Raw genomic sequence first — 25,560 nt, forward strand, 5'->3', positions numbered from 1 at the left:
TCTAGAGGTGCAGACCAGAATCTGAATAGGAAAGTGGCTTTATTTACCTCACTCTTGGCTCAGAGGAACAAAGATCCTTTGGGGAAGAAGTAGAGTTGGTTGCTAGAAGGAAGTAGGTCAGGAGCAGGGAGAAGTTACCTTTAAAGGATAGGAAATGACTGTACTCTGCCCTTAACATAGTTCCTAGACCTTTGGGGTCTGTATCTGGAGTCCTGTGGGTGACTGTCCAGGCAGGTCATTGCCCCACTAGTAAAGTCCATTCATGACATGGTATCACAAGGATGAGTAGCACCCTTGGTGTTCGAGTCATCACTCCAGGGCTCCCTCTCCTCCATCTTCAACTTCTGCCTCGAGGAACCAACCCCAAAGACGTGGTTTTCCCAGGCCAGTTTCCTCAGTTTCTTTTCAGGGAAAGAAAGGAAAGGGAGAAGAGAGAAAGCATTCAAGATTCCTGGGGAGTCTGTGTCAGCAGGTAGGGGAGGAGTTCTGCAGAAGAGAGGTTCAGCAGTGGGTGAGCCCTGGTAGCAAACACTGGGCAAAAGGGCAAAGCCGCCGCTTTACCTGAGCCCTGCCTGTCTGAAAAGGGCTCTTCCAGTGCCTAAGGCTTAATAGGCCGGGCAGGCATTCGGGCTGCTAGGAGAGGGGAGGAGGAACACCTATTCTCATCCTAATCCAAGGAAGATCCGTAGCTCAGGGTCTGAGTTCTCAGTCCTAGGTGTGGCTGCCAGGAGGATTCAGAGCTCTAGGAGAGCACAGAGGAATTGGGGGAACAGGTTGGAAAGTGGCAAGCTTCGGAGAAATTGCAGTCTCCCTCTCAGGATGCCTAGGTCTGGGAGTGTGGGCTCCCCATTCCCTAGGTTCCGCAATTACCGGGGTCTTTAAAAGAAGCCAGGAACCAGTGGGGAAAAGGAGGGGGCAGAGGAAACCCTTAGGGTTTTCTCCCTGGTTTGTGCGCAGCGCCCCCCCGCGGCCGCTCTACGCGGCTACAGAAATACTTGGTGACCTTCCGGCGGCACTGCTCGCAGCGGACTGAGCAGCACCAGTGGAACTTGCAGTTGCAGCTGGACACAGTCTCCGCCCGGCGCTCCTCCACTGCCAGCCCGCAGTCCCCGCAGAGCCGGCGGCAGCTGCGGCGTTCCCAGCGACCCAGGGCTCGCCCGCGCTTCAGGCACTCTCGGCCTTCAGTGCCCAGCAGCCCTAGAGTTTTGTTCTCCAAGCAGTAGTCCGGGGAGTCCTCCAGGTGCACCAGCTCCCGGGTGGAGATGGAGCGAAAGGTGTCGGCGATAGCGCCGCGGCTGGCCGCGCTGTTGCTAGCACCCTGCAGCAGGTCCACCTTGAGTGCCGCGTGGTACTTCTCCTTCAGGTGCGCGCCCACCTCGCGGAACTCGGGCAGCTGCAGCCAACAAGTCTGCGTGGTGCAGCTGCCAGACACGCCGTGGCACTTGCACGTGCGTTTCATGGTGCCCTTCACCGCCTGGGGAGAGAGCTAGGAGTGAGAGGCCCGGGATGAAGCACGAGACGAGCTTCTGCCCCTGCGGGAGTTGGGAGGAGTCTAGTTAGTCTACTGGGCCAACCCACTTGGTACCTCATTTTGCCAATCTTTTAAATGAACCGAAGAGTTGTCCGCACCTGGGGCTGGTAGTGAATGGAGCCAGCAGCTGCCTATTCCCCAGGGCTGCGGGACTCACCTTGCGGCCAGCTTCGTTGTTGTGCAGGTTCATGGCTGCCCGTGCATCCTGTCCTGTTTCCAGGGCATCGACAAACTGCTTGGAAATCGTCTCTCCGAAGCCCACATTGTCACTGCAGCCTCCCCACAGCCAGCCTTGGCCCCCTGGAAAAGTGCAGGGGAAGGACAGGTCATTGAATAAGCGGGCGCAGAGCCTCCTGGGCTGCTGTTTCTAATTGGGTTGGGGTTGGGGGGGTCCAGGATAGGAGAGGATTAAGATTGGGCGAGTGCCATGTATCCAGATCAGCGGCCGTCTAGATTTGTTTTTGCCACCTTTACACGCCCACTTCCAGGTTCAGCCAATCCCCTGCTCAGGGCTCAATAACGTATGTAGTTGCGGAGTGGATTCTCTGCAAGGTGCCAGTACACTCCTCTGCCAACAGTGCCTCTTCCCATGGGCAGAGGGTGCACGTGCTCTGCTGGTGATTGAAGTCCAGAAGTGACAAAATGGTGCCGAAAAGATGAGGAAAGTGCAAGCATTGAGGGCGAAAGAGGGGCACAATTGAAATATGGAACAACGATGTTGGAAACTGGTCGAGAGGGCACGGGGGATTGGAGAGGGCACTGGAGCTAAAGAATAGAAAGTAGACCGAGATAGGCAACATGGAAGGAAGTTCCCCCTGCGTTTGAGAGAAGGAATCCCCGAGTGTTGTTTCTTTATAATTCTGTTTAAATTAGGGGAGCTACTCAATGGAAAAAAAAGGTCCTAAGCTACATTTAACCTGGCTTGTCATTTTTGGGTTTTGGATCAAACTCATTCACACATCTTCCACGTGGCTTTCTTCATATTTAGAAGAATACGGCTCTTGTTCATCCCCATCAGGCTTTTCATCTGTTATGTGAATTGAACTGGCCTATGCTACCCATCCCCACATGACTACTCACCCAGTTGCCCGTTGCGGGAGTCATCACAGCCACAGTTATCAAAATCTCCAAGGCTGCAGTTTCTAGTCAGGGTGTACATGACTCCAGCAGAACTGATGGCATGCACAAATGCGGTCTCCCGATTAGCTAGCAGGAACCAAAAATCCAGAGTTAGAGGGAGGGGTTGCAGCCCAAAGAAATATCAGCCATGCTGCCTTTCTTTAATAACCATCATTGTATCCTCTTTTCCCAGCTCCATCCTATTTCCCCATCTTTATTATTTTTGTTAACTTTTACTTTTTGCAGAGATAGGGTCTCACTGTGTTGCCCAGGCTTGTCTTGAACTCCAGGTTCAGATAGTTTTTCTACCTCATCCTCCCAAAGGGCCTGGGATTACAGGCTTGAGCCACTGTGCCTGGCCTTCTCATCTTTATAGTGTCTCTTACCCTCTTCCATTGTCTGCTTCACCCCTGGCCTTAGCCCTACTCTTCTCCTCTCCTGTCTTTTCAGGACACACGTTTTATGACCAGGTGGCTAGGGTACTGTTGACACACATGACTGTAAATGATTTGGGTGGGAAAGAGCCTAAGGAAGGAATGGGGAGGGAGATGAATCTGAAGGCTAGGTTATAAAGAACCCATCCCCACTTTTTCCTGGAACACTAGGGTCTAAGAGTCCCTAAAGAGTGGCTGTGCCACTGAATCCCCTGGTCACATGGCCAGGGACTATCCCTGAGGCTCTAACCTGTGGCCAGAGGGTCCAGTGACATGGCCACTCTTTATCTTCTCCATGGGAATCTGATCTCCAAGTCAGTCTCCACTTGCCCAGCACCTCTGCTAAGGAAGGGGCTAAGAGGAATGAAGAATTATGACCCCTGCCTACCTCCTGATGTAACTTAAATTGTGAGGTGACCTTTAGCCAACTGGGAGGCCAAGGATGGTATGAGAAGGCAGTAAGGCAAGATCCATTTGTTGAGCAATGATGGTGTTAAGAAAGAAAAAACTCTACAGGTGGGAAAAAGGAGGTAGAAAAGGAAAAGAGAAGATCCTGGAGATGGAGATGACCTAAGAGAAGAGAGCAGGTGAGGAATAAGGGTGTCGAGGAGGGAAGGGACTATCCCTAGGGCTCTAACCTGTGACCAGGGGGTCCAGGAGCTGTAGACGAGGCTTTTCTTACCACTGCGAAGGCCACCATAGCTGGACAGCTGCAGGGCTCTCTCAGGGCAGTTCCAGCGGTCCCAGGCAAACTGATACTTGCATTCTTCAATACCACTCTGGGCACCAGCTGCCACACTGCTGGAATAAATCAGGTAAGCCTGTAGGGACATAGGGGTAAAAATTCAGACTGAACTTAGGAGGTATTTACCCTAAACTGACCAAACCCTTCTCTTCCTGCTCACTCTCATTCCTCCAAAAGAATGACAGAGTAAGCATTTAAATATGCTGTCTCATTTGACATCACAGAGGAGCTGTGAAATAGGCACTATTTTATAGTTCAGGAAACCGAGGCTCAGGGAGTGAGGTAAAGTAATTTGTCCAAAGTCCCAGAGCTAGCAAATGTCACAACTAGAAATGAAACTCAGTTTCATCAGACTCTATTCCCTATTATCCTTTATTCACTATACTGCCTCTCCAAAATGAGCCCAAATCACATAATTCATGAAATTTAAGCAGTTCTCATCACATGACCATCTTAGAAAACAACATTTTGGAACTGAAAATGCCATGAATGTAAAGATCATGAGTACAATTCCAGCATTTGGCCCTGAGAAGGACATATGACTTTGCAGCCTGACAGCTATAAAAGGCTGTCGTTGATTTTTATGGCTCTGAAAATTCTAGTCATAAATTCAGAATTAGTGTTCCTGAGTTCTTATCTCAGCTCTGACAGTGGTTTGCTATGTGGTTTTAGATGTGTTCCTAACACTCTCTGGGTCTCAGTCTTTCTATCTGTAATATATACAGCATAATAAAAGATGTGGATATAATGAAAAGTCTACATTTATCATCTTTAGTCAACAGGCTAAGATTAGTGACATCCATATCAATTAAAGCAATTGGTTCTTACCTTTGGACCAGTCATCAGAAAATTGTTCATTGACCTATAAGAGAAAAACAAAACAAAACAAAAAACAGAATATAATGCAGAGACACCAACTTGTTTCTGCTTCCAAGAGTGGTAAGAATTATTTCAGCAAATGTAATAGGAAGAAAGGGAAACTAGTTTTACCCAGGAAACACTGCATTACAAACCTAGTAAAGATAATTTACGGCCAGGTGCGGTGGCTCATGCCTGTATTCCCAGCACTTTGGGAAGCTGAGGTGGGCGGATCCCTTGAGGTCGGGAGTTCGAGACCAGCCTGGCCAACATGGCGAAAACCCGTCTGCTAAAAATACAAAAATTAGCGGGGCATGGTAGCAGACACCTGTAGTCCCAGCTACTTGGGAGGCTGAGGCATGAGAATCACTTGAACCTGGGAGGTGGAGGTTGCAGTGAGCCGAGATTGCACCACTGCACTCCAGCGTGGACGACAGAGTGAGATTCTGTCTCAAAAACAAAACAAAACAAAAGACAAAAAACAGAAATGAACTTGCCATATGATTTAGCAATTGCACTCTTGGGCATTTATCCCAGAGAAATGAAGACTTATTTTCACTCAGAAATTTGTACCGGGGTGCTCATAGCCACTTTATTCATAATAGTCAAAAGCTGAAAACTACCCAACGTCTTTCAAAGGGTGAATGGTTTAAAAAACTGTGGTACATGGTCGGGCGCAGTGGCTCACGCCTGTAATCCCAGCACTTTGGGCAGCCAAGGTGGGTGGATCACCAGAACAGGAGTTCGAGACCAGCCTGGCCAACATGGTGAAACCCTGTCTCTACTAAAAATATAAAAATACTATGAAGTCTAGCAAAACTAAGACCTACTTTTTAAAGCTTGATAGGCAACATTAAGTCAATTGAAAAGAACCACTGCTCGATCAGGTATAGTAGCACCAGCAAAACACAAAAATAAAATTCAGAATGACTTAAATGAATTCACAGTTTCCAAAGCCATTTGGAAATGAGGTTTGGAGATGAATTTCTGATCCTTAAAGACATGTTAGAGGAGTCAGCCAGGCCCTTTGCCTTGGGGAAAGGGGCCTGAGCTTGTTCCAACTCAACACTTTTTATGTTAGGAATAACATTCAGAGATTTTGGACATTACCAAGCCTGACAGAGGTAGTTCCCATTTTCCATAAGACAATTATCGGGAAAGAAAACAAAACAACAAAACAAATTGAGTGACAAAGAAAAAGCTTTGCCATAGCCATGACGCGTCTCCCTGTGAAAGGAGTCTAAGCCAGAACTACAGGGAGTGATAGAGATTCTAGAGTACTCTTTCCTAGAAGATCCTACAATATGCAAAGATTTGTATGATGCCCTGATCTAGCCCAACTGATCAACGAATGAGTCTTAATTGAGAACCTGTCATGGAACAACACTATAGGCCTTATTTGAACAACATTCCTATAAAGTGACTTGTGTTTGGTTTGTTTTTTTTGTTGTTTATTTGTTTTGTTTTGTTTTTTTGAGATGGAGTCTTGCTCTGTCTTGCCCAGGCTGGAGTGCAGTGGTGCGATTGCTGCTCACTGCAGACTCCACCTCTCAGGACGTGTATTTTGTTTGTTCATTTGTTTGTTTTTTTGAGACAAGAGTCTTGCTCTGTCTTGCCCAGACTGGAGTGCAGTGGCACGATCTTGGCTCACTGCAGCCTCTGCCTCCTGGGTTTAAGTGATTCTCCTGTCTTGGACTGCCAAGTAGCTGGGATTACAGGTGTGTGCCACCAAGCCCAGCTAATTTTGTGTTTTCAGTAGAGACAGTGTTTCGCCATGTTGACCAGGTTGGTCTTGAACTCTTGACTTCAGGCCCACCTCAGGCTCCTAAAGTGCTGGGATTATAGGCATGAGCCACTGTGCCCGGCCAACCTGTGTTGTTAACCTCCAAGTTATTTGCAGATATATTTGAACCTTGAAAAGACTCAGCCAGGTGCCATGGCTCACACCTGTAATCCCAGCACTTTGGGAGGCCAAGGCAGGCTGATCACAAGGTCAGGAGTTCAAGACCAGCCTGACCAACATGGAGAAACCCCGTCTCTACTAAAGATACAAAAATTAGCCAGGTGTGGTGGTGCACACCTGTAGTTCCAGCTACTCAGGAGGCTGAGGCAAGAGAATTGCCTGAACCTGGGAGGCAGAGGTTGCAGTGAGCCAAGATCACACCACTGCACTCCAGCCTGGGCGACAGACAAAGAGAGACTCCGTCTCAAAAAAAAAAAAGACTGTCCTATGGTGAGTACCAAAGGAGGAGGATCTTGTTCTTGGTCAATGAGACAATGGCGTGATGTCCTTTTGCAGGTAAAATATAGATTGCATAAAACATAATAAGTGTGTGTTGTGAGAAGATGCAAAGAGAACCAAAAAGGAAGGAATTCAAGTGTTTGTATGGGTGCCACCTAGGGATAGTTATGTGATTGAAGGAAAGATGCTAATGAACGTTGAAGATATAAATTTTTTTGAAGATATAAATCTTGTTTAACAAACGGAGGCGCCATACAGACAGCACATGATAAAACCAGTATACTCCCAGATGGAGGTCCAGGCTTCTCATTTCCCGTGAGGTTGTACAGATGCTGATGATATTACCCAGATTCAGGACCATTCAAAGGGTTTATGCCTTCCTGAACCCTCCCCACTCTTCTCAGACCTCTGCTTGAACTCTAGACTTGCATATCCAACCATATTCTTGGCATCTCTCCAGTGTTTAACACGCATCTCAAACTGCGCATGTGCAAAACCGAACTCCCGATCCTCACTGCCACCACCCAAGCCTACCCCTTCTGTAGTCTTCCCTATCTTCTCCATCTAAGTAAAGGACTATTCCTCCTAGTTGTTCAGACAAAAATCATAAAGAGTCACATTATTTTTAATTTATTTTTATTTTTTGTGACCGAGTCTTGCTCTGTCGCACAGGCTAGAGTACAGTGGCGTAGTCTTGGTTCATTACAACTTCTGCCTCCTGAGTTCAAGCAATTCTTGTGCCTCAGCCTCTCAAGAAGCTGGGATTACAGGCATGCACTACCATACCTGGCTAATTTTTGTATTTTTAGTAAAGATAGGGTTTGGCCACCTTGGCCAGGCTGGTCTCAAACTTCTGACCTCAAGCAATCTGCCCGCCTTGGCCTCCCAAAGTGCTGCGATTACAGGCATGAGCCACTGTGCCAAGCCAAGAGTCATCTTTGACTCCTTTCTTTCTCTCACATCCTGTTTCAGTCTGTCCTCAGGTCCTGCTAGCTCCAGCTCAAAGTATCTCCAGCATCTAACCAGTTCTCAGCACCTTCGCTGTTCTCACCCTGGCTCAAGCTGTCCTCTCTTGTCTGGATTATAGTAGAAGCCGACTGATTGATCTTGCTTCCGCCTTTGTTCTCCCAAATTCTATTCTCGAAATGAGTGGTCCATTTAAAGAGTAATACCTTTAAAATACAAATCGAATGTTGCTACTTTCTGCTCAAAATCCTCTAATAATTTCCTATTTCACACCAGAAGAAGTTAATTCTTACCGTGGTTTCTAAGCCCTTCACAATCTGGCCTCCAGTTACACCTCTGACCTGATCTCCTGTTTTCCCCTCGCTGCTCTTCGCCGGCTGTGCCGATCTCCTTGTTGTTCCTCTCACCTACCAGGCACTCTCCAGCCTTGAGGTCATTGCACTGACTGTTCTCTGTTCCTGGAATCCTGGAATGCTTTGGACTCAGTTGTCTATAAGCTTGTTCCTTCACCTATCTCAGCCCTTTAATCACATGTGTCCTTCTCCCTGAGCCCTCCCTTCATCATCCTATTTAAAATTGCAACTCCATCTCCCCATCCCCTTTCTCTGCTTATGAACACTATATGCTTTATATATTTATTTATTCACTGTTTGCCTCCTCCCACTAGGCTATAAGTGCCATTAAGGCAAATTGTGTTGTTGTCATCGGTTGGACTATTTTGTTCACCAAGTATTACCAGTGCCTTGAATAGTGCCTGGCAATAATAAGCATTTAATAATGTTTATTAAATGTTTGTTAAATATATTTTAGGCTGGGTGTAGTGGCTTACACCTGTAATCCCAGCACTTTGGGAGGCCGAGGCGGGTGGATAACCTGAGGTTGGGAGTTCAAGACCAGCCTGACCAACATGGAGAAACCCCATCTCTACTAAAAATACAAAATTAGCTGGGCGTGGTGGCGTGCACCTGTAATTCCAACTTGGGAGGCTGAGGCAGGAGAATCACTTGAACCTAGGAGGTGGAGGTTGCAGTGAGCAGAGACTGCATCACTGCACTCCAGCCTGGGCAACAAGAGTGAAACTCCATCTCAAAAATATATATATGTGTGTGTGTGTGTTTGTGTGTGTGTGTATTTTAATGTTCGTTGAATGAATGAATGCAGGAACCCACATTTAGGGGTGGGACTAGGAAGAAATATCATCTGAGGAAACTCTAAAGGAGCAGCTATCTAGAGAGAGAGGGGGACCTCCTCATTCACGCCCATGGTTCTAGCCATCTTGATTAAGTGGTGTCTCCCCAATCCTTAACTTCATCCCTAACTTTTTTCTTGAGATTCAGAGCTGCATTTCCATGTGAAAGCTAGATTTCTCTACTGGGAATGTTTCAAATTGTGAAGACGGTTTATCTAAAAGCTAACTCATCTTTCCTACCAAACTAGCTACTTCTCCTCGCTTGACTTATTTTTTTTTTTTAATTAATGGAACCCCCATTTTGCCAAGTATCTACCAACTTGCTCTCATCATCCAATCAGTTACCAAATGTATAGTCTTCAGCTAGACCAATCTTCTGAAAGACTGATTCTGATGTCATTCTTCTGCTCAAGAATCTTCCACAGCTTTCCAGCTTTTGGTACTCAAGACCCTCCATCATCTGATTACACTGATTACATAACCTTCCCGGTCTCATTTCCCATTAAACATCCCTACCTGTCCAATCCTCTAGTCAAGCTGAACCAGTTGCTATTCCTGAGCACCCATGCATTCATGCCTCTCTGCCTTTGTTCAGCTGTTCTGTTAAATCTCACCTACTAGTATTTGCAGCCAGTGGTGCTGGGACAACTGGATATACACATACAAAATGATGATGGATTGTTACTGCACAACGTATATTTATTTAACATTACAACTCCCCCATCCCCTTTAATTAACTCAAAATGTATCATATCATAGACTTAAAGTAACTGCAAAAACTGTAAAACTCTTAGAACAAAGGATGCATGTACATTTTTGTGATGTGGGGTTTGGCAGTGGTTTTGTAGATAGGATAAGAAAAGCGCAAGTGACAAAGCATAGATAAATTGAACTTCTTCAAAATTAAAAACATTTGCACTCCAGAAAACGCCATCAAGATAGCAAAAAGATAACTCACAGAATAGGAGAAAATATTTGCAATGCACGTATCTGTTAAGGGGTTAATATACAAAATATATAGATGACTTCTAAAACTCAACCACAGCAAAACTTGATTAAAAAATCAGCAAGGGGCTGGGCGTGGTGGCTCATGCCTGTTATCCCAGCACTCTGGGAGGCTAAAGCAGGCAGATCACTGGAGGTCAGGAGTTTAAGGCCAGCCTGGGCAACGTGGTGAAACCCTGTCTCCACCAAAAAATACAAGAATTAGCCGGGTGTGGTGGCATACACCTGTAGTCCCCAGCTACTCGGGAAGCTGAGGCAGGAGAATGGCTTGAACCCAGAAGGCAGAGGTTGCAGTGAGCCAAGCGTGCACCACTAAACTCCAGCCTGGGAAACAGAGCAAGACTCTGTCCTAATCAATCAATCAGTTTTTTAAAAAAATCAGTAAGGGGCTTGAATAGACATTTCCTCAAAGAAGATATGCAAGTAGCCAATAGGCACATGAAAAGATGCACAATATCTTTTTGGAGTGATTAAAATGTTCTAAAATGGATTGTGGTGAGGGTTGCACTAATCCATTAATTGGCTAAAAAAAATTAGTGATTTGTATACTTTTAAAGAGTGCCTTTTATGGTATGTAGATTATACCTCAATAAAGCTCTTATTTAAAAATCTCACTTATTCTTGAATAAGTACTGGTGCAAAAGCCACAACCAGCACGTCTTGAAGTCTCACAGCAAGTTTTCTCTGTTTTCTATTAAGCTTTCCCTTTCCTCCCTTATACTTGGCTGTAAGTACGGGCTGCCTTAATTATCTCTGTATACCCTCCAGTTCCTAATCTGGTACTTTGAGCATTGTAAGTGCCTGTAAAAGTGAATTCAATAAAAGGATTTTGAACTAAAAAAGATAGATCATCAGATGCAACAGAGAATTTAAGGAGAAAGAGAACTGCAAAAAGATTTTGAGGAATGTAAGAAGTCCGTGGCAAGCCAGTGCTCCCACTAATTGTTTAATGTAGAGAGCAGATGACTGTGCTACATTATCACGTGATTGTACTATAAGAGTAACAGGCAGCAAACACCGAGCATGTGTACACAGAGGTTAGTGCTCTAATCAAACCTTTAGCAGAGTCAATCTGACACTCTTAGTGCTGTGTATAATCGTTATTGTGCTTCATGGTAATTAGGTATAAGTGGTGAGCAAGTTACATAAATAACTGTGGTTAGTTGTGCTTTTACACTACAAAGTAAAAATTGTATAATTGTTTCTTCTTGTGTTAGTCCCCCAGTATACGTGCGTGTATACACTGATATATAAAGTTTAATCATATCATGTAATAAGAGCTAGCATTTGTCAAGTATGGGAGGAGCTCATCTAAGTGCTTTACCTGTATCATCTTTTTAAATTTTCATAGCAACTCCGTGGGGTGGGTACTATACTTTTCATTGAGTGTTTATTTTGTGCACTCCAAGTACATTTATTTATTTATTTATTTATTTAGAGACTCTTGCTCTGTAGTCCAGGCTGGAATACAGTGCCCTGACCATGGCTCACTGCAGCCTCGACCTACCAGACTCAAGCAATCTTCCCACCCCAGCCTCCGAGTAGCTGGCACTACAGGCACATGCCACCACGCCCGGCTAATTTTTGTACTTTTTAGTAGAGACAGGGTTTCACCATGTTGGCCAGGCTAGTCTCGAACTCCTGACCTCAAGTGATCCACCCACCTCGACCTCCCAAAGTGCTGGAATGACACGGGTGAGCCACCACGCACGGCATATTTTTATTTTGTATTTTTTGTAGAAATGGGGTCCGTTGTGTTGCCAGGACTGACCAAGTGCTTTTAAAAGTGTTTTACATATTTTAAGTTTATATAATTATCACAATTTTATGAGGTAGAAACTATTATATCTTCCATTTTACAGAAACAGAGACTGAAGCGTAGAGTGGTCAGCCAGCCTCACACGGCTAGTTAAGTGGTAAGGCTCAGATTGGATCCTAGGCAGTCCTACTCTAGAGCGTGTACTTTACCTGCTGTGCTTTTCTGCAGCCCGCATTTCCCTTGCTTTTATTCCCACTGACTGATCCAGGAGTCCTAATTCCTGAAAAATTCTCATAAGTATTTCTGAGAGGTCTAAGCAATCTTTTGCACACATTCATGAATACACCCAGTTAACTGTCACATTGTCTCTGCTACTTTTTTATCCTTTCATTGCACTAGCCTTCCCTTCTATGTCCACAAAACAACCACATCTGCCAGGGCACAGGCTCTGCTTTCTTATTTATTTATTTATTTAGAGATAGAGTCTTACTCTGTCACCCAGGCTGGAGTGCAGCGGCGTGACCTCAGCTCACTGCAACCTCTGACTCCCTGGTTCCAGTGACTCTCCTGCCCCAGCCTCCTGAGTAGCTGGGATTACAGGCGTGCACCACCACACCCAGCTAATTTTTGTATCTTTAGTAGAGACAGGGTTTCACCACCTTGGCCACGATGGTCTTGATCTCAGGACTTTGTGATCCACCTGCCTTGGCCTCCCAAAGTTCTGGGATCACAGGCATGAACTCCCACGCCTGGCTTAGGCTCTGCTTTATCTGGGTAGCATCACATCCACTGGGCACGTTTTCCAGGGACTGTTGCTGCTCACACTGGGTTCTATGTATAGAAGAGTAGGGATCAACAAATACTAAAGGACATTGTACACAGAGGTGGGGCTGAATGACAGGGTTATGTTCTGAGAAATGTCTTTAGGTGATTTTGTCACTGTGCAAACATCATAGAATGTACTTACACAAACGAAGATGGCTAGCCTACTACACACCCATGCTATATGGTATACCCATTGCTCCTAGGCTACAAAACTGTACAGCATGATATTGTACTGACTACTGTGGGCAACTATAACGTGATGGTAAGTATTTGTGTATCTAAACAAAACATAGGCTAGGCGTGGTGGCTCATACCTGTAATCCCAGCACTTTGGGAGGCTGAGGCAGGTGTATCACCTGAGGTTGGGAGTTCGAGACCAGCCTGGTCAACATGATGAAACCCCGTCTCTACTAAAACACAAAAATTAGCCAGGCGTGGTGGCGGTTGCCTGTAGTCCCAGCTACTCGAGAGGCTGAGGCAGGAGAATTGCTTGAACCCAGAAGGCAAAGGTTGCAGTGAGCCGGGATTGCACCCACTGTACTCCAGCCTGGCAACAGAGCCAGACTCTGTCTCAAACAAACAATCAAACAAACAAAAATGTTTTAAATGGTGTACTTCTATAGGGCACTCACTATGAATGGAGCTTGCTGACGTGGAAGTTGCTGTGGGTGAGTCAGTGAGTGAGGGGGTTAATGTGAAACTCTAGGACATTACCGTAGACGGCTGAAGACTTCATAAGCGCTGTACACCTCTGCCGTGCTGTTTATTTTTGAAATTTCCTCAATAATAACTTTAGCTTGCTGTAACTTTTTTACTTTGTAAACTTCAAATTTTTTAAACTTTTTGACTCTTGTAATAATACTTGGCTTAAAACACAAATATATTGTACAGCTGTACAAAAATATTTTTTCTTTATATCCTTATTCTTTAAGCTTTTTTCTATTAATGTTTTTATCTTTCAACCTTTTTTATTACAAACCAAGACACACACACATTGGCCTCGGCCTGCACAGGGTCAGGATCATCAGTATCACTGTCTTCCACCTCCACAGCTTGTCCCACTGGAAGGTCTTTGGGGGCGATAACACACACGAAGCTGTCATCTCCTCTGCTAATTTTTTTTCTGAATAACTCCTGAAAGGCCTGCCTGAGGCTATTTTACAGTTAGCTTTTTTTCTTTTCATACATAGAAAGAGGATACTCTAAAATAACAATGAACAAGTATAGTGTAGCAAGCACATAAGCCAGTAACATAATCATTTATTATCATTAGCAAGTATTGTGTACTATATATAATTATATGTGCTATGTTTTTATACAACTGGCAACGCAGTAAGTTCATTTACACCAGCATCATCACAAACACGTGAGTGATGTGTTGAGCTGCGAAGTTCAGATGGCTACCACGTCACTAAGCGATAGGAACTTTTCAGCTCCATTATAATCTCATGGGACCACTGTCATATATGCGATTCGCCATTGACCAAAATGTCACTATGCAGTGCATGACTGTATATAAAAGCTCTCTGGTCTGGGCACAGTGGCTCACGCCTGTAATTCCAGCACTTTGGGAGACTGAGTGGGCGGATCACTTGAGGTCAGGAGTTCGAGACCAGCCTGGCCTACGTGGTAAAACCCGTCTCTACTAAAAATACAAAAATTAGTGGTGTGGTGGCACGCATCTGTAATCACAGCTACTTGGGAGGCTGAGGCAGGAGAATCACTTGAACCCAGGAGGCAGAGGTTGCAGTGAGCCGAGGTTGTGCCACTGAGCTCATTGTACATTCTGCTCATTTTTTCTGTAAACTTAAGTCTGCTCTAAAAAATGGATCTATTAATTTTTTTTTAAAGAAAGAACAAATGTCCTTTGACCCCCTTTAGAGTTTTACTTTTCCACTTAGGTATCAAAACAGTCACTTGTGTAAAAGGGTCTTATAGAGTTTTAGTAAAATATATATTTTTTAGGTTTGCCTTATAGCACCCCCTCCTAGTAATCCTCCCACCCACTTTGTTGGTCTGTAACCAGAGGGCTTGGTAACAAATCGAGTGACAAGCTTCATTGCTGGAACTTCTCAGTTCTCTTCCTTAAGAGCAAATGCACTCTCGGGAAGATTCCATAGTCACTCATTTAGATAAACTTCTGGGGCCTGTATCCCTACCCATTCTCCTGATGTAGCCAGCTATGCTGAATACAGTTGGTGAGCCCAAAGGGTGGTCTTTTCAAAGAGTGCCAAGCTTGCAAAGAAATGGGAGATTTTATTTTAAGTATTAAATTGTCTCTCTAGTGTTGTGTTGATACACTTTCCATGCTCAGCCTTCAGGGACCTCACACTGAAAGTGCCTTGCTCACCTAGGAGCAGTGTGCACTGACCATGACACTCTGGCCATTGCTGACTCAACTACCCTGGACTTCTTCCATCCCTCTAATGACCCTCTGGAGAATAAGCACCAGTGCACTTTCTGATTACGTTGAGAGCTGGCAGTTTCCATTGACTTAAAAGCAAATGAGGGGACTAGGATCTGGCCAGATAAGCAGATAATTCCTCAGTAAGACTCTGACAGAAGCTCACCCTACTGCTGTCTCCAAGCACCTAAAGAGGGTGACTTTGGTGACAGCATCTTCCCCAGAATTGTCCCTGGCCTTACTGCAATTCTCAGTGGTGAGGGGTGTAACAAACACACGCCACCAACTCCCATTAGCTGTTGGGTGGCCTCACTGCCTGACCTAGGTAGGACTGGATTTTCTCCCTACCCTACTCCCATCTCGTGGTATCTGTCTTTTTTTTGAGACAGAGTCTTGCTCTGTTGCCCGGGCTGCAGTGCAGTGGCACGATCTCAGCTCACTGCAACCTCTGCCTCCCTGGTTCAACCAACTCTTGTGCTTCAGCTTCCCAAGTAGCTGAGACTATACATGTTATGTACCACCACACTCAGCTAAGTTTTGTATTTTTAGCAGAGACAGGGTTTTGCCATATTGTCCAGGCTGGTGTCGAGCTCCTGACCTCAAGCAATCTGCCCACCTTGGCCTCCTAAAGTGCTGGGATTACAGGCATGAGACACTGCGCCTGGCCTCGTAGTATCTGTCTTGCTTTAGTGTTCTGTTAGAGGTGTTTCATCAGTCTAGGACAGTAAAGTACAAAACGTAGATTGCATGAGAATCCTCTTGGGGAGTTTATTGCACATGCAGACTCCTGGGCCCCAACTCCAGAGACTCTTGTTCAGCGGTAGTTGTAAGGGAGGAGGGAGAATGAGTGGTAGAGAGCTGCATGCCCAGGTTCCCAAGATGGTTATACTGCAGGTAGTCCTCACTTGAGAAACACCAGGCCAGAGGGAGAACAGGGAGATGTTTGCAAGCATCTAATACCTAAGTAATAATCTGAGGGGCTGGGAGACTTAGATTATTTCTCCAGTCTTCTGGAAAATGGCTCTCCAACTGCAACATTCTCTTTTTTTGTATCTGGGTGACGTGTCTTCTGGTTTTGGTAGTTCTCAAAGCTTTCATTGCCTGGAAGGGCTGGACCTCTAACTGCACTGATCATTAGTCATGGGTCTATTTCCTTCTTTGTAGTTTTTCTTTGTGTTATAGAGTGTTTCCAACAATTACTGCCGACTTGCTTGTGCACACATTTCCATACTAGGAATCAAATATTTGCCAGGGGTTGGGGGAGCAATACGCCCATAAGGATTCCAAGTCTTTGCCTGGGGCTATCTGTCCTCTAGCCCCTCCATTCACTACCTTCACTCACAGAAGTCTTTAAGGCCACAGCTATTATCTTACATTCTTAGACCTCCTGTGCATGCTTGTCACCAGTCCTGAAGAAAGTAACTCACTCTTAGGTCTATCCTTTTTCCTATAAGCTTCTAAGGCTCATGCTTCTCCCAAGTTGATTTTCCAACAGTAGGAATATGGGAGAGCAATCATCCCCCCCACCTCTTCTGAGCGCTCACAATAGTGTCTCACTGTAAGCAGCATCTGCTGTCACTCGATCCCACCTAGGCTGGTGGTCAAACTGCATCCTTCTGTCCCTGCCTTCCCTACCTCCTCTAATATGAACACTTACAAAGAAGTTCTTTCTCCTTCCTTTTAATGTGTGTCTTGGTCCTTGCTATTCTCCTTGCTGAATATCTTTTCCTAGCTGTTAAAAACCATCCGTGGATACAGATACATTAGTAGTTGTGAGGCTGCAGGTAATGTCCAAAGCAGAGCCCTGCAGACTTTCTATCATTTTCTGTTGCTTTGCTGCTCTAGGGATCTTCTAACCTTGCAACACGTCAGTGGCTATAATCAAGCCACAATTAAAAATTTTTTCATTTAGGGCACTATAGCTCCTCAAACACGCATGTCTTTCTGCATTATGTGGCTTCTCCCCTGGATAGCTTTGCCTTCTGAATTGCCTAGTCCATAATCAGCCTGATCCACAGTAAAACTTTTTCCCAGGAAGCTGGGACAGGAGGGGAGGGACTTCAGATTAACCCAAATACAAACGCCACAGCTTCTGTTTTAGCTCTTGGAGAGCCTCCAAGCTTCTTTTGTTTATTTGTGTGCTTAGGCCGTTTTTTTATTGTTTGTTTGTTTATCTAACATTCACTATCCATAGATACACACACATTCATAGAAAGAGCGCTTCTTTACCTGTTACCATCTGAAGAAGTTTACAATTTTATGACCTTAGGAAGTTCACAGAAAATCGCAAGTTTCCATTCTCTGTCTAGTATATCTCATTGCAGACAAGGGGTTTAAACCACTTACCAATTCATGCGTTTAAACTGTTTCTTCTTTTCTGGGGGCTGTTCTCCAAACTAGCAGAGCCCACAAGATGGTTTCTAGCACATCACATTGTATGGGTTGTAGTTTCACAGTCATGGTGAGAACACATGCCTGATTCTGCATAGCCCATGCCACAGATGGGCACTGGACCAGAGTGCCAGGTACCATGCTATGCCACATTTAGATGTACATCTCCCTTTGCACGACGAGGCCAAATGTGTGTGCTGGACTTCCTCTCCCCTTAGCAACAGCGTTCTTTCCCAGGAAGCTCCTCAGCCTTATGCAGCAAGCTTCTTGCAGGCCAGCCCCACGAGTGTGCCAGGTGTGTCTCAATGCAGTTGAATCCCAGTGGTTTATGTAACTTAGATTTAAGTTAGGGTTTTCCTGTTTTTAAAAAAACTAAGGTTCTGGCCAGGCATGGTAGCTCATGCCTGTAATCCTAGCACTTCGGGGAGTTGAGGTGGGCAGATCACCTGAGGTCAGGAGTTTGAGACCAGCCTGACCAGAATGGTGAAACCCCATCTCTACTAAAAATATAAAAATTAACCAGGTGTGGTGGTGAGCACCTGTAATCCCAGCTGCTTGGGAGGCTGAGGCACGAGAATCGCTTGAACCCAGGAGGCGGAGACTGCAGTGAGCCAAGACTGTGCCACTGCACTTCAGCCTGCTGAAAAGATCGAAACTCGCTCTCAAAAAAAAAAAAAAAAGGACTACAGGTTTAGAGGCTAAGGAGGGGAGGGTGTGGAGTAGGGAAGCTGCCTGGAGCTATAGCTGGAAGGTGCTCCAGTGATAGCAGTTTTCTCTTAGAAAGTTCTGACGTTAGCTTTTCACTCCATAGAACTCTCAAGATGCCTTGGGCTGGAAAGAGCCCAAAGATAGCTCATCTGAGTGAGTTTCCACGTGACTGTCTCTGTTCCACAGCTTCTGACCTATAGAACACATGTGAATGGCACACACAAAGGCATGTTCACATGTGTGCACACACACACAATTACATGGAAAGTAGGAATTACAAATAACTGTGAAATAATATCCCATTGGTCCCCAGATTTTCTTCACTACCCTTCTCTGATCATCCCTGAGGGTATTTGAACTAGGAACTATTCACTATACAATTTGAGAGAGTTGAGTTTAAAGTGCAAATTTTTTTTTCAGGGGTGAAAAGCATGACTAATTCTTACCCATTCTAAAGTATTGAAATCAGGCTTTCCTATTTAACTAGGGAAAGGGATTAGGAGGTAGAAGTTACAAGGTATCTGAAGTCTTGAAGAGAAGTACTCAGACTTTCAAAGACAAATTTCCTCCTACTTAAAAATGCCTCAAGAGGGAACAAAGCTGGTATCAGTGGAGGGATCTGTTTCAGTAGGGCAGTAGAACACAAGCCAGATTGCAGAGAGTGAAGAGTTAGAGCGGCTAGTGCTGACTCATTGCAGGAGGACGGCATTGAAAGAAAAAAGATAAATGATTGCAGTGGAGATTGGGGCCAAAGAAAGGTCTCTTTCTTTCCTTCCTTCCTTCCTTCCTTCCCTCCCTCCCTCCCTCTCTTCCTTCCTTCCTCTCTTTCTTTCCTTTCCTTCCTTCCTCTCTCTTTCCTTTCTTTCTTTCTCTCTCTCTCCCTTCCTTCCTTCCCTCCCTCCCTCCCTGCCTCCTTCCTTCTTTTTCTTTCTTTCTTTTTCTTTCTCTCTTTCTCTCTTTTTCTTTTCTTTCTTTCAAGGAGTTTCGCTCTTGTTGCCCAGATTGGAAGGTTGGAGTACAATAGCATAATCTCAGCTCACTGCAACCTCTGCCTCCTGGGTTCAAGCAACTCTCCTGCCTCATTCTCCCTAGTAGCTGGGATTATAGGCAGATGTCATGACAGCCAGCTAATTTTTTGTATTTTTAGTAGAGACAGGGTTTCGCCATGTTAGTCAAGGCTAGTTTTGAACTCCTGACCTCAGTTGATCCGCCCGCCTTGGCCTCCCAAAGTGCTGGGATTACAGGCGTGAGCCACTGCACCCGGCCAAAGGTATTTTTCCAGATGAGTATAGAAAGAAACATTCAGGAATGCATGGCTTTTGGTCATATTCCCCTATCCAGTTCACCAATTTAAAGTCCATTTGTTTCTTCAAAGGGAGTTCAGCCCTGTAAATCATTCTAAAAATGTTTTTTATAAATGTGAATTTTCTATATAATAATTCAGTGCCCTAAATATGAAAAGAGAAAACAAGTCTTGCAAGCCAGTTGTCCCACAGGACAAGTCTGTACCGCGGATCTTTGCAAAAGAAGCTCAGGCAGATTCCTTCAGACGTGAATCACAAATGTTCAGGGGATCATCTTTTCCCCTGCAACTGATATGTCATTTGTATTTCGGGATATTTTATAGAGTGATAGGATATCTTCCCTGTCCTCATTTCCTTCCTTCTTTGTGTATTGTAGCAAGCCCTGCTGAGAAATACTAAGCTACAGAAAATCACGTCAGCACTTAGCATCTCAATGAGGACTGCGGCGGGGATAAGCTATACTCAGGCTCCTTTCCTTAGTCTCTAAGCGAGAGCTGCTAAGAACAGCTCAAGCCACCATTCCCAGAAAGCCTGAGATCACAGGAACTTTTTCTGCAGTCATGATGGAGGCAGAGAATTCTGTTTTGTTTTCTGATCTTGTTGCCTTGGTCCCTGCAGTATAGACTTTAGAAAATATTTGTGTTTTGCATTGATGGATACAATACCAGTTTATATCAGTATCAGGAAGGTAGGTCTACATGGTAACTCTAAGAATTATCCTGTAAAACAACTAGGTGAACAGTTTAAGGTTGGAAAATTGACAGGTTTTGGCACTTTAGTGCCATTTTTACTGCTTAATGGAATTAAATCCAAATGGTAAAATGGTCTCTCCGCAATCTGATCCAACCATCAATTTCTACTGTCTTCGCTAACCAGCCACAGGTCCAATAGAAATAAACTCAAACATGCATTTGAATGACTTACTCTCTTTTGCTAGTTTGTATTCTTGATTTTCTCCCAAGGACAATGGGAGAAATGTACAATGTTCCCCAAGCTTCATTCTAATTAGTGGCCTGGATCTCTCAGACACAGGATAGATAATCCTTTTGCTAGCCCTCTTCTTCCTATTTTGAACCATGGTAGTTTGGAAGGTTTGGACTAAGAGAAATATATGCAGTTAAAAATGCTACAGAAAGTATAGATGAAATAAGATTGGTCAGAGATTGATAACAGTTGAAGCTGAGTTATTGGGGTTTGTTATATATGCTGTTCTCAACCTTTGAAAAAACATGTTTTTCCCATAATATTAAAATTTTAAAACAAACCCAATTATCCTGAAAAGCAATAATCTCCAGAATCTGGGCTCCACCAGATGCCTTGGATTAAGGTGAGGAAATGCCACACAGGATAATGTGGACAGTCTCCTGGTTCACTATTTAGTATCCTAGATATCGATAAGGAATGGAACCTTAAAAGTGTGTATGATGAACCTAAAGAAACTGAGTACAGGAAAAGGACTGAAATTCATAGCAGCAAAAGGTAATTGCAGTTTTGAATGAAGGGGAAATTCCTCCTAAAGTAGGATGGTGTAAGTTTGGCCTGGAGAGTATAAGAATTTCATCTACAGAGCTGCATAGAAAGACTGACCTATTGGCCCTCTTATAGGGTCTTATTGGGACTACTGGAATATAGCCCCATAATGTGCCAGTACCATAGGCTGCTGAAGTTGTAAAAACAACCTAGTTTTTAAAAGCGAGTTTGGACTGGTCAGATGACGGTGAATTTAAATGACCCCCTTATGATCTGATTTTCTCTGGGCTTGGAGAAAACTCTAACCTAAGAAGCATACAGAGAAATGAAATGATCCATAACAGGGGCTTATGATAAAGATTGAGAAAAACAAACCATAAAAGTTTAGCTTCTAATGAGACTGAAGCGTCTGCCCAAAGCGGATGGTAGTTTCCGTTGAGAGGTCCTGGGAGTGCAGGTATATTTCAAGTGAGAGGCGATGGGGAATGTTATTTATGTGACCCAAGCTCAGTGTTTCCCCCAGCTGTTAACCCGGCCTGATCCTTTAGCGAGTGAAAAAAAAGAAATCCACTTTCTGAAAAATAAAGATTTATCCTAAGAAAAATTATATTGACCTCGTTTTCTAAGCCATATGAATTCTCCCCCACTTTTCTGATGAAAATAGACAAGCGTCACTGGAGCCCAGAAAAAAGGAATTTTATTAACAGTCCTAAGAGATAATAGTATTATCCAATATAGAGCAGCATTAAACCAATTTTCCCAGTTCGGAAAAAGAAAAGAAAAAAGAAATATCTTTCCATGGAAGAGAGAGCATTTGGATTCAAACTCCTTTTCGTCTGGTCCTTTCTTAATGCCCCATTTGTCACTATGTAATATCACACAAAGGAGATCCTTCTTTGTGTCATATTGTTATCCACCAAAAACTAAAACAAAGATGCATCTCAGAGCATCCTTCTTGTCCACAAACTGGTTTCATAAGAAGAACTGTAATGAAGTGTCTTTTCTCAGGACCCTCACAGCCTTTGTTGTTATTAATAATTATAATATAAGAGTTATTGTCTTTCACGACAAGAGAAATAGAGATTCTGGAAGGGAACGCATAGGGCTCAAGTTGTGGAGGCCATCAACAAGAAACCTGGGAATTCTCAAAGCCCTCAGGCCTTCCTACAGTGCCCACCTCAGAGCTACTCCACAAATCCCAGCTTTTTTTAATGGATCAGGAACTTTTTTTTTTAATGAACCGGGGATGCTTTTAAATTACTCTTTTGTACTGTCATATTTTTTTTCCAGATTCCAAAGCAGCTCCTCACACCTTACTTTTTTTTTCGTCCTTTTCTTTCTTCCACCTTACTTTTTATTTCTCTGACTTCGGAGATCCCCAGCCTCTTTAAGGATGAAAATCCACTCCTATCGTGACAGGTTTAGTGGATCTTCACTTGATCATATTCAGCTTTTTTGTATTTGTTAGTGGGAAAAACTCAACATGGCAAAAACTTATGACAGAACCCCCGTATAAATTCAGTAATTTTTAAATGAGTTTGTATTTTATTGTTCATAATATACCCCTAAAAGTAGTAGCACATAGTGTGGAGAACAGTAATTTCAGCTTTACACAATGCTTGGTGAGAATATGGATTCAAAGACCCTTCTCCAATAACTGATTCCTTCGCCAATCAGGAATCCCACATGTCATCATCAGATGAGATTTCAAGAGCCATAGAAAGGTTTCTCTAAAACATAAATGTAGAGGACCAAAAGATAATGTTTTTCAAAAGCTGCCATAAAATCCAAAGATTTTAGACAAATTCTTTCTGTACTGCAGAAGAGAAATGGACTCTGTTTTAAATCCCTGCTGCAGACCTTTGGAAAGAAGTAGAGGTGGTAACTTCTGTTGAAGAATGAGAGCAGAGCTACAGTTTACAGCTGTGTCCAGGGGCATCCTTCTGATTTGGTGGTGACGGACTTAGGTGGGGAGAGAGCGAGAAATGAACAAAACTGGGTAAGACCCAGTGTCATTATGAGATATCATTTGGAGTAAAATGGGGCCAACCAGTTAAGGTAAAACACTTTCTAGGCCTGCTCATTCCAGATGATTAAGTGCATTGGAAGGAAAATCAGATTGGTTCCTCTCTGGCCACCATTATAATCATCATCATCTGTTTGGCTTATCCTGCATTCTCATTCTCTTTCTTTGGAGCCATAAGGATTAAGATAAATAAATTCAAAGGAAAGAATTTTCTCAAGTTACTAAAAGACAGTTCTCCTCGGAAGTGTCCCAACTATAAAAAATTGTGGCAAATACTTTTCAAAAAACTTATCTTGTACTGATTTACCTAGTCAAACTGCACATGATAGGGGAATCTCGTCATTATTCTCTCCTTTTCAAGCCCAGGAATTTCTGTTGATGGACTTTTTTAGACAGTAATTTCAGGCAGGCCTACAATTGAACAGCCAAGCAGAAATTGTGGTTCTCTATTTGTTAAATGCTTTTGAGGTCCTTACATAAAAGGTTGATAATGAAGTATTAAGAGAAGCATTTCAAAGGCTGTGGTTGGTCAGATTTCTCTGCATGGCATAAAGGGGAAGACGACCTTATGCAAAACCCTGATACTTTCATTAGAAGCATGATCAAGATTTAATGTGAAATTTAAAAGTGACTTTTCAAATGCCACCACAGATTCTTGCTGAAGTACAAATGTTTAATTTAAATTGAGGCTTATAGGAAAAAGCAATTAAAATCTAATTGTATTATACGGGAGATTTGTACATTTTCTCCTCAAAGTCAGGCAAGGGGAGGAGGGGTTCTTAAACCCTGTTTTTTAAATTAGAACTTTCTTTCACATCTCTTTTTTTCTTTTTTCTTTTTGAATCCAGACACTTGAATTTGGACAGACAAGCAACCCAGCCACCTTTCAGTGTGGCTATGTCAGTATCGGAATGAAATGAACATGACCCCTCCAGCAGGGAAGGGAACACACAGTAAAGGTATTTTTTTATAGAACAATTCACACCGCCCTGGTGACTAGGAAAAGGAATCTCGTGTTTCTCTTTTGCTGATACTGAATCAGCTGAAGAATACCATGGACATCAGTAGAAATGCTCTGAAATAGTCTCCTCTCCCTTTTGTCTTTTTGTTCTCATGAGGGGGAGAGAAGAGAGACTTTTTTTTTTTATGTTGAAATATTTAATTAAAATGCCAATTAAAAATGGACTAATTGGTGATTCTGCTTATAATTAGAAATGTTGCAGATTATTGTATTAACTTGCAAATAGTTTTATGAAGTCGGCGTACTTATCAACATTCCAATAAAGATGGCTACACTCATTTATGGTAAAAATATATTTTCAATTCTCAAAGGAAGCTTATCTCAGCAAAGAAATTTCTTTTCTTGCTTCCTCAACAGTTTGTGTAGAAATTTGATTTATATCTTGGTTAAATAGATGGTCAAAATGAGAACTGATGAAGAGAGAGACTGAGCTTATATCTGAACTGGAGAGAAACTCCAAACACCCTAGCAACCTGCATTCTGTATGTTATTGTGTACTGGTGTATTTGCTTATGAACAGTTGCATGTATAGATAGCTTGTGTGGTTTCCAAGAGATAAATGAGAATGGTGATGATATTCTTTAGCATTTGTGTTTATAATTTACACAGTACTTCCGTATACATTATCTGATTTTCTGAGCAATTTAGAAATGTTTGTAAATTGAACAAATTATATAAATTTGTTGAGATGTTTATATTTCTAAAATATTTAGTTTCAAACGTTTGTTAACCCAATGCCCACTTAGTAGTTTACATAACATTTTTTATGTCTAAAAAATGACAGTTTGAGCAATTACTTAGAATATCCTGAAAAAAAAATAAAGTCAGAAAGTCCAAAGTAAGAGCTCATTAAATTTTGTCTCCAGACTTCACCTCAAGATCAGATTCAACAAATGGAACTTGCTTTGAACTACCATCCTCCTCTCCACAATGCCGACATCAGTATTTGGTTAAAAAAAAAAAAAAAAAAAAAAAGGCTGCTGTCCATTTTCCCCCACATCACTTGGAATATTTGTGGAATAGCAATTTATAAAAATAGGAACTCCTCCTCCTATTATTAGTCCTTTATTGGTAGGGGTCCTAAAGATTCACTAAAATCAGCCACAAATTTAGAAAGAGCCCCACTCCATAGAACAGTTTTTCCTAGGAGAGATCTCAAGCCTTCCTACATTTCTGGAAATGAAATGAGCTTTACCCAACATATTACATACACTTACCTGTTCCCAGTTTCAGGTAAGAGTTCGGTTACTTACCAACTGTGGCTGAGTTGGAGGACACAGGTAAAAAGAGAGATGTACACAGAAGGCTTTGAAAGAAACATAATCCTCTGGAGTAACAGCTAGAGAAAATTCTAAAAAACTGGGAGATGGATAGGCAAGATGGAGAAATATTCTCCTCAGTGGCAGTGGGATGGAATTCTCAAAGCCCAACTTCCTTGGTGTGTAAGCGATCCCAAACAGAGTTAAGGGGAGGTGAAATGGAGCTGCCAAACGTCCAAAGGAGAGATTATCTACTTAATTAAAGTGTTTTTTTCCTCCCTCTAAGACCTTCAGCCAATCAGAA

General features: G+C 43.4%; 2 protein-coding genes across 11 annotated transcripts in view; one reads left to right on the forward strand and one right to left on the reverse strand.

Moving 5' to 3' along the window:
* On the reverse strand, positions 1-25,478 carry WNT8B (Wnt family member 8B). The gene is made up of 6 exons (XM_012439436.3): positions 25,251-25,478; positions 4,658-4,691; positions 3,767-3,905; positions 2,612-2,737; positions 1,689-1,831; positions 1-1,474 (listed from the first exon to the last, which is right to left on the reverse strand). The coding sequence occupies exons 1-6, from the start codon at positions 25,316-25,318 to the stop codon at positions 929-931; spliced, it is 1,056 nt and encodes a 351-aa protein (XP_012294859.1). The 5' UTR covers positions 25,319-25,478; the 3' UTR covers positions 1-928.
* Positions 1-25,560, forward strand: part of SEC31B (SEC31 homolog B, COPII coat complex component) — a 66,042-nt gene that overhangs the window by 35,126 nt on the left and 5,356 nt on the right. The window contains exon 26 of one of the 10 annotated variants that reach the window (XM_012439430.3): positions 23,825-24,835. The exons of the other annotated variants lie outside the window; for them this stretch is intronic. Within the exon in view, the coding sequence (XP_012294853.2) occupies positions 23,825-23,896 (72 nt within the window). The 3' untranslated portion in view covers positions 23,897-24,835. Of the gene's footprint in view, positions 1-23,824; positions 24,836-25,560 lie in introns of those variants that run through there. 10 annotated transcript variants of the gene reach the window in all.

The sequence above is a fragment of the Aotus nancymaae genome, unplaced genomic scaffold (assembly GCF_030222135.1).
Source record: "Aotus nancymaae isolate 86718 unplaced genomic scaffold, 86718_ANA_hifiasm-v0.15.2.pri h1tg000010l, whole genome shotgun sequence".
NCBI classification, from domain to species: Eukaryota; Metazoa; Chordata; class Mammalia; order Primates; family Aotidae; genus Aotus; species Aotus nancymaae.

Bases quoted from the DNA above. Each gene is read 5' to 3' on its own strand.
- WNT8B (XM_012439436.3), bottom strand. From the start codon at position 25,318: ATGTTTCTTTCAAAGCCTTCTGTGTACATCTCTCTTTTTACCTGTGTC. The intron at 2,738-3,766 runs GTAAGAAAAGCC...GGTTCCTGCTAG, and splicing joins CTATGGTGGCCTTCGCAGTG to CTAATCGGGAGACCGCATTT. The intron at 1,832-2,611 runs GTGAGTAGTCAT...GCACTTTTCCAG, and splicing joins CTCCCGCAACGGGCAACTGG to GGGGCCAAGGCTGGCTGTGG.